This window comes from Triticum aestivum, chromosome 6B, assembly GCF_018294505.1.
Source record: "Triticum aestivum cultivar Chinese Spring chromosome 6B, IWGSC CS RefSeq v2.1, whole genome shotgun sequence".
Taxonomy (NCBI): Eukaryota; Viridiplantae; Streptophyta; class Magnoliopsida; order Poales; family Poaceae; genus Triticum; species Triticum aestivum.
In genome coordinates, this window is record NC_057810.1 from 613,144,782 (window position 1) to 613,153,315 (window position 8,534).

At 44.2% G+C, this 8,534-nt stretch overlaps 1 protein-coding gene across 8 annotated transcripts; it reads right to left on the reverse strand.

The window, feature by feature from the left end:
• Positions 1-2,711: 2,711 nt before the first annotated feature.
• On the reverse strand, positions 2,712-8,031 carry LOC123138299 (phospholipase A1-II 6). Of its 8 annotated transcripts, XR_006468972.1 has the most exons (5): positions 7,538-8,031; positions 6,314-7,437; positions 5,126-6,214; positions 3,669-4,380; positions 2,712-2,916 (listed from the first exon to the last, which is right to left on the reverse strand). XR_006468972.1 is itself a non-coding variant. In XM_044558250.1 (4 exons), exons 2-4 carry the CDS (start codon positions 5,345-5,347, stop codon positions 3,854-3,856), a joined length of 339 nt encoding a protein of 112 aa, XP_044414185.1. In that variant the 5' UTR covers positions 5,348-5,928; positions 6,145-6,251; the 3' UTR covers positions 3,444-3,853. The 8 variants fall into 8 exon arrangements, 2 of the variants coding, with proteins under 2 accessions (XP_044414185.1, XP_044414184.1); XM_044558250.1 differs by lacking the exons at positions 2,712-2,916; positions 6,314-7,437; positions 7,538-8,031 and having other exon boundaries at positions 3,444-3,905; positions 4,316-4,380; positions 5,126-5,928; positions 6,145-6,251; XR_006468969.1 differs by lacking the exons at positions 2,712-2,916; positions 3,669-4,380 and having other exon boundaries at positions 4,413-5,928; positions 6,145-6,214.
• Between the last annotated feature and the right edge of the window lie 503 nt (positions 8,032-8,534).

The window sequence follows — 8,534 nt, forward strand, 5'->3', positions numbered from 1 at the left end:
TATTCGGATCCCCGGACAATTTCCGTAATGAAGAGTTAATCTTTGATATTGTCCCTTTTCGCAGCGGCTATCACGCACTGCTCGGACAAACCACATTTGCTCAATTCAATGCGGTGCCACACTACGCTTATATTAAGCTTAAGATGCCCGGTCCATATGGCATCATAACAGTCAATGGAAACACTAAACGCTCCCTCCGTACTGAAGAGCACACCGCCGCCCTAGCGTCTGAAGCACAGAGCGGCCTCTTTTAATCGAACATTCATTCAACGACCAAGTTCCCGAACACTGTCAAAAGAGTCCGAACTACCTCGCGGAAGGATAGCCCAGCTGGTCAAGAGCTCAACTAACCACTTCGGCGATAGACGGAGGCACAGCTAGGTTATGTCCCGCAATACGGCTTAATCGCTCGGGGACACACAAACATTTTTGCATTTTCTTTCAGGTTCACTTTTGTCTAGGCCATCACTGGTGACCTGGCGACCGGACCTATATGAAGGGACGGACACACCACGGAGGGAAACTGCTCGAACGCGCAGGGGAATCCCTAGATATTCCCCTTGACGATCATCCTACTATTTTCCGGATCCGCACACAGCGCCCCCTAGTCTCAGCAGGTTCCGATGTCATATTTCTTTTTATCGCGCTACTTGTACTCATAAATTTGACATACTAGTAGAATGCCCGTGCGTTGCTACGGGCTACAATGCATATAAATGAATCAAACACATGATTAAGGTCGTCTCTAAGGTCGAAACTCATTTCTCCCTCATATGTCCAAGCGTGTTTGCACATCAGACATGCGCCTAGTGAACTCCGCAAAATAAAACCGCCTGAATAGTTTCAAGCTACGACAAATCCAGCCCATATATGGGGAAGAAATGTGGTTGTCTGAATTATCTGTCATGTTATCTCCAACACGTGGTCCCAACACAAGAACCCCACCCCATGATGCTTAGTTTCCCGTCGGACCATCCCTTTCCTGCTCGGTTTTCCGTCGTAGCGGGAGATTTCTCGCTAGAGTCCTATCCTTTAAAACTGTATGATGCCCACCTTTCCCTCGCCATGGTGCCTTCTCTTCTTGACACCATACTTCCCCATGAACCGCCAAGGAGGAATCCCCCGCCAACTGTCCCGCTCTCCATCTTGATCCCCTCCCCCCGTGTTCGTGCCGATTTGTCGCCACCATCAAGGGGGGTGAGACATGTGCCGCTCATGATGCCCAGAGAGCCAAGAAGGCAGATCCGAACAAGCCGCACTCCACGTTTGTCACTACAAATCAATATGGGCAGAAACTTATACAACAAGTGTGATTTGGTAAAAATCAAACACCACACATAAAGAAAATGCTTACAGAATAAATCACTCCGACATATACACCACCTCCACTTAGAGTTGTAGCCGCTCCATACTATGATGACAACATGGGCAGCGTCTCCATACTACGATGATGACTCTGAACCTCCTTCCTTAAACACCTTCACACGGTTGGGGACATCCTCGAGGAGATAGAAAACAATATTATTGCACCCTCAACGGATAGAGTAATAACCATATCTAGTACATACAAAGTTTGGTTTATATTAAGAAGAAAATGATGAGAATATTGGATGGTAAGAAAATGATTAGCTGAACTCCAAGTAATCTGCTAGTGTGGGGGCCAAAAGGAAATCTTACAAAATATCATAAAAAGAGACACGCCTGTTCAAGAAGCAACTCAACAAGAACATGTGCAGTTCCACATATCTAGTTGACGGTGTGAACTCTGTTCCCCAAAATATCAGCAAATTGATGTACTAAACTAAAGTTTTGCAACAAGTTTATATACTATATAAAAGTGCAATTACTTGATCTGTTAAGCAACAATCTCGACTTCATTTCTGAATTTATGAAGGTTCAAAAGTGTCAGTATGTTTTTGCCAGTTCATCTGCTATATAATTAGAATGCTCATGACATTATCGCACTGTCAAAACAGCCTGCCACTATCACCGACAAGATAACAAAAACAAATTGTTGCGGCAGAAAAATACTACCATAGCATGGAATACAGAAATAAAAGTACGCTCGAGAGAGGAAAGATATAGAGCAACCGGTTACGGGTGACATTGCACAGAGAATACGTAATTTATGGTTCCAGTTATGAATTTTAATAGTGGGCACTCAATTCTAGCAGAATAAAAGGATAGGTTTCTTGCTATGTGAGCAGGCTCACACTACATGTAAGTTAAGGTAAGCCATTGGGTAGATTCTGAATATACTGATCTATTTTGCTTTAGCACATGTGTCTTCCCATCCTCTTCAACTCTTGAGGAATAAGGTAGGAAGAATTTGCTTCAGCACATGACTAAATCAAAGTCTACAAAGAGAATTGGGTTGGTGCGGCAAACCAGCATAGGCTGTACAACAAAATATACATGCAGAAATGAGGGCTCTTGGAGCCTTGTGGTAGTCAAACAACGGAAAGAGTTTATCTTAAAAAATGCCGAAGAGCTTCAACACATATACACATGCAAGTAGCCACAGAAGGATCATCTTTTACATGTACACAACACAGCCTAGCTAGTCAAACAAAGAGACTGTAGCTTGCTCAACAGCGAACTCGTTCAACGCATGAAGAGCATGGAATCTTAACTGCAGTTGTTTATGAGAAATATCATATGCTCTTACATATGTAACTTTAGAATATCAGTCCAATAAAAAAAATAGTCCTGCAGCTTATTAGTACATCGCAACCATGGCAAATGGGGGCATGCCACTTGAACTTCTCTCAAAATTAGCATGATTACTTGGCATGATTACCAAGTTTTATGTGGAAATTTCAGGACATCATTAAACGAGAGAGGGCATGTCTTACAGATATAGTAACTTTTGTGTTAACATTGTGAGGTAGAAGGCAAGTACCAGAAGCAGGATATCTGCAATGGTAAAAAACATGACATTTTTAAACCTCTCGACCTTTTGTTTTCATGTGTGCATAGGCACACCAAAGCATACTAAGGAACAACTTCAAAACATTTTTTCTCTGCCATGGCGAACATCATGACATCTTTAAAGCAAAGAAAATGCATGATAATGTAGAGAACTGAACAATGACAATTGGAAAAGTACCTCACTAATATTCAGATTGACTACAACCAATACAAAAGTCAGATTTCAGATCAAGGCAAATCAGGAGAAGTGTGACTACTGTCTTAGGTAATTGACCACATACAACACTATACATCAATGAATCAGGGTCATCACGGCCTGTGATAACAAAAACAAATGGCGTGGCCTCCCTTATAAATCACGCCAAGATGAAAAATAGTTATAAGCAGGGTCTAATAGTTTTTAAGGTACAGTCTAGATAGCAGTCCCATTTATCCTTAGAAGACAAACGAATCAGAAATTATGCACGAACAAATATCTTATTATGCTGTTTGACTCTGACTTCTATAACCTGTATGAATCAGCTTTAAAATATTTTCTAAATTGGCCCGACTTACACCGGAATGAGCTGTGCAAATGGTATGATCAATGTGCTATTAGTGAAAGATGAGAAAGTGTCAGATGTATTATACTAATATATATGGTGTACATTTCCTTTTTGAATATTCCTGCTCCACTCTAAATGAATTATGTGACATCCTACTAAAGGAAATCAATAATGATCTAGCTTGGGGCTTACTCTCCTTGAGCCATTGAATCCTCATTTTGTCAAAAAACTTCTTGATTTAATCTCACTCCCCTTGCTTCCACAACCCGTGGATGATCTTAATAAAGATCTTCGGGTCTATGTACATCCCTTCCTCCTGCATTGAACCAAAGAACTACAGAGCATGTTTCATGCTCCCAACCCGACAGCACCTCGAATCAAAGCATTCCACATAGCAATATACAGCTTGATCCCCTCTGTACGGCATACCTGACATAGGAAACGAACATATGAATATGGTATAATGCATATTTTGGTAAAGATCAAAAGCATATCATGAGAAATCGATGAACTTGCATTTGTTGGGCTCATTAACACCAATTAAACTATTTGCTCAGCCCAAACCTAAGCCTGACCAGTGTAAAAGTTCAGCCACAGAATTATATTTTGACCTAAATGTATTCTCTTACGGATTAAGGGGCATCCTTCCATCTTATTCATCCTTCTTCCAACTCCAAAATAAAATAAAAATCTAGATGGTATCTCTATGGGAAGACACAACGTCTCACATACCAATGTATATGGCCTAAATCTTCGAAATTCAAACAAGGTAAAATGTACCCTTTGTAAGCCACTGAACATTTGTAATTAATGTGAGGCCCAGATGTGCAGTTCCTTACTTTTTCTCATGATCACAGCACCTTATCACATATATACCTCTGCTGTACACCCGCGCCAACTGAAACTTGACAGTAGCAATTTTTAAAATGTTAGAGAAGTAATCCAGACCAAATGAACATGGTGAGCGAGTGAAAGCGTCAACGTTGGTTAACCAAAATCTCCTCATAAGCCAAACAAATATCCTCCCTGTATTTTTAACATATCACATTGGAATATTTAGATGTATCAAGAAAATCAAGCTAGTCTAGTCTAGTCTCGGCAGTCAAGCTTCTGAGCAAATGCTGCCAAAAGGGCAAGCAACTATAGCAGTTTGTATGAAAATGATTACCATCAGGAAAAAACAATTTTCATGAAAAAAATCCTTTTGGAGGTACTGACATGCACTTTACTATTAACCTAAAAAACATCCACTTTACTGAGATATGAAAAATTATGATAATGCAATAGAACTCTAGAATTGAGTAGAAAATGACCAAAAAGTAGCTCAAATCTCTAGTGGCTGAGTTTAGACCATCCTGCTACTATACAACTTCATGCCACCAACATCCCTGCCACAATCGTGTCCTCATCCGACGGATGGTCATAATTCACACCGTAGCCTTGATCATGTAGGGAGATGCAAATTGGATTTCATTGCTCACAACCATAGAAAAGAGGAAAGACAAAATCAAATCCACCGGAGCAAACAATAGCTTCTTTAGATGAAGGTTGTCCATGGCTGCTGCATGGTTTATATGTGAGGAATCATGTCGACGGATATCAAAAAAGCTGGGGCATCGCCTAAGGCGTACAAGATTGATTCAACTCACCTTGCGGGATCCGAACAGCAAAAATAAACCGGACAGCGACGCCCTCAGGTATGGCGACGTGCCGATGTCGATGGCCAACTCGGACCCCATGGTGTGGTACAACAGCTTCGAGTACCTGGACATGATGTCCCGGGCGATGCGGACACGGAGGGCGTGGTAGACGCGGAACCGCTTCTTAAAGCTGGCACCGCCCACGCGCGGCCTAACAAACGCAAACGCCATGACTGGCCATTCTCAAAGATTTCGAACGTGTTCAGGGTGGCCAGCGCCGCCCCGAGGTTGTGCCGCATCACCATGATGCTCACCTCCACATCCTTGTAGGTGTCCACCAACTTCCGTACCTGTCATCAATGACTCCTAGCTTTCCCTGCTTCAAGAGGCACCACAATCAGTAGAAAACACAAAGTACAACAACAAGTACAGAGAATCTGTAATCCAAATATAAATATATGCTGTGTAAATAGTAATCACAAGTGGATAAAGCATATGTGCAAATTCTATGACACTAATATACTTATGTTCCAACTCAAAACTCAATCCATCAGACACAAGAAATACATCGACTGGAATAAAAAAACGAGCATTGTTTCTGGACAGGACAGGCAATATTCCTCTACCTCACCTTTAAATTTTAGATTCTGAATTAAGTTCTTGGTTGATGGAATTAGAAGCCATATCTTCAAAAATCCTGAGCAATGAATCAAGCTGAATAATATGCAGCTGGAACTTGAGGTCCGTTCCTCCATCCTTAGCATGTTCCTCAATAAGTGTTTATTATCTTCAATAAGGTGAATGCAACGAACCTAGTGGAACAAAGGTATCCAAATTTGAATGCTGGAAATAATCCATGCATGAAAGTATTGTCCTAAGACACTGGCACCGAATAAAGAACAGAACTAAATCAAGGTGCACAAGAGGCCTCAAGTGGGAAGGACCAAAAGAAAAATAAAAGCTTAACACATAAATAAAGATAATTATGAGATGAAAAGAACTGAAAATCCACAGTAAACTGAACCTACAAAACCATGGGCGTGCATCTTCCTGTTTGTACCACTCATGACCCCATGCCGGCCAACTCCTCCCTCTCTCCTGCAAAAAAGACAAAATTCAGTACGGACAAGAGTTTGACCTTCATTACATTAAATACTAATTTGAGTTTAATGGTAAATCAGCAAAGAAGTCACCGACCTGGTTGATTTTTCTTGTTTTTATCCGTTATCGCTTTTGATGGTAGAACCCAATCCGTTTTTTGGATAGAATGGAAAAAAGGTAGTAACCACTCTCTCTATATAAATCTACATCATACAATAATTAACATGCTTGTATTTCACCTTACAAAAGAAATAAAGAATTGTCTTCAACATAACTGCTACCCGCAAAAATAAGAGACATGACACCCGCAAAATAAACGACATGTTGAAGAGGAAGGTTGTAGTTACATATGATGTCTTGTAGTACTTGTAGATGACCAGGATGTAGTAAACACTCAAAAATGGTGAGCTCATTTTTGCTAAACGTTATGTGTCCAACTGATTTTTTGCCTTATTTCCCGCTAAATACCTTATTCTTTGTTCTTCCAATGACTCTCTTCACCACCCCTACCTTGGCTCCTCTCCACTCCATGTCAACCTAATGTGGCATGCATATTCTGATCATGTCTATCATTCATATACCCAAGTTCCCCACCACTGTGTTCCCATCCTTCCGCATCTTGACAAGTGTCTGCGAGCATCACGCTTCCATCACGCCTAGCACAATCAATGTTGCAGTGTACTATTTAACAAATATAACAAAAAAATTATTATCAGGCAAAGCACCTTTTTTGACAGATGAACTACAACATTTGGGAGTCATCCGAGGGGTAATAGAAAGATATTTTATGTAAAGGACAAGAGAAATATCATGAAAACATACATAGCAAAAAAGAGGAAAGGTATCCAACGCACTGATGAACATCATTTGGCCTTATGAAAATAAGAACCCCTTTGAACTTCACCAGATCAAAACAATAAAAACATAGGTGCGTCACACACCTATTGCCATCCAATAGATTTTCCCGTGTTTGCGCGTTCTGTGCGTTACATGTGTGCGCTCATCTAGCTGAAGATTAACTAATCAAGCTAACTTTCTGTATTAGCGCATCTGGCCAAAATCAATTAGTGAATCTATGTTGTTTCACGTGAGTGTACGGGAAGAAGTAATCAGCAAGAAGGCGTGCTATCTGGCTGTGCAAACAAAGATAACAAAACTACTTAGCTTCATCGGTCTGCAGCTTGCCGATTCCTTTCCAGCCGGATGGGCATGTCTGGCTGCTGCGCAATACAAAGCAAGCAAGCTGGATCGAATCAGGTTTTCAGTGAATCACAGGGGGAGGCACGGGGCAGTGGAAGGTGAGGACTGCAACATTGATACCTTCAGCAAGGAAACGGCCTGCCGGCGCGGCCATCGACAACTCCGGCCACTGCCGGAGTTCAGCTTTCGCCGGCAACCTCAACCATCCAACCAGTGGACCCGAGTAGCCCACCTCGCCAAGCATCACCGTGTAAGACCAGCGCACCTACAGCCCCTCCAACCACCGACCAGTGGCGGAGAAACGGCCACTTCGCGCTGCCATGCCCAGATCCGCGCCAGCCCTCACGTGCAGCCGCACGCCCCGCACCAGCTGCCCAAGAACGCCCGCCCTCTGGAGGCCAGCAGCGCCATCAGCAGGGACGCCCACCTCCACAGCCAGGCCAGATCTGGCCGGCCCGCCTGCCCACTCAAGCAGCAGGGCGCCGCTAGACCAGTGGCTGAGGCCGCATCAACTCTGGCGCCCTGCGCCGCACGCAGGCGATGCACCCGCGAGCCTCCTTGCGGCCCGGAGCACGGGCGCTCCCGCCCACGCCCTCCAGATCGATGCCCTGCTCCACGACGTCCTCCACCACACTGCCATGGTGCCACGCCCTCCTGCATGCTGCGACGAGCTCGCCTGCACGGGATACGCCACACCTCTACGCGCCATCACCGCGCAGTCCATCCTCCGGGCCGCTCAGGCAGCCATGGCCTACGGAAACGGAAGAAGGGCCCCATCGTCGCCTTCCTTGGAGGCGACGCGGGCTTCGTCGGCCGCTCCTCCGGCGACGGCGAGACGAAGGGCAGGGAGATAGGGTGGCGGCGCGCGTGGTCTAGGGTTTCCCCTGTGCCGCCAGGGAGGGCGGTGGTGAAGCGGGAGATGGGGCGGCGGCGGTGGAGCGGGAGATGGGGGAAAGAGAGAGGTCGCAGCGGGAGGGGGTGGATCCAGAGGAGAGGCGGTTTTTTTACGTAGGGGTGAGGGGGGGACCTGGCGAAAAAAACCAACGAAAAAAAAACGGACGAAAATGGTGGGACGAAAAAAAACCTGGAGGCGAGACTACCAACTGCTCCATTAGGA

Coding starts and splice junctions, on each gene's coding strand:
- LOC123138299 (XM_044558249.1), bottom strand. CDS start 5,347: ATGGCGTTTGCGTTTGTTAGGCCGCGCGTGGGCGGTGCCAGCTTTAAG. Junction 4,381..5,125: donor TGCTGTTCGGATCCCGCAAG/GTGAGTTGAATC, acceptor GCTACTGTCAAG/TTTCAGTTGGCGCGGGTGTA. Junction 3,906..4,315: donor TGCTGTGATCATGAGAAAAA/GTAAGGAACTGC, acceptor TTCCTATGTCAG/GTATGCCGTACAGAGGGGAT.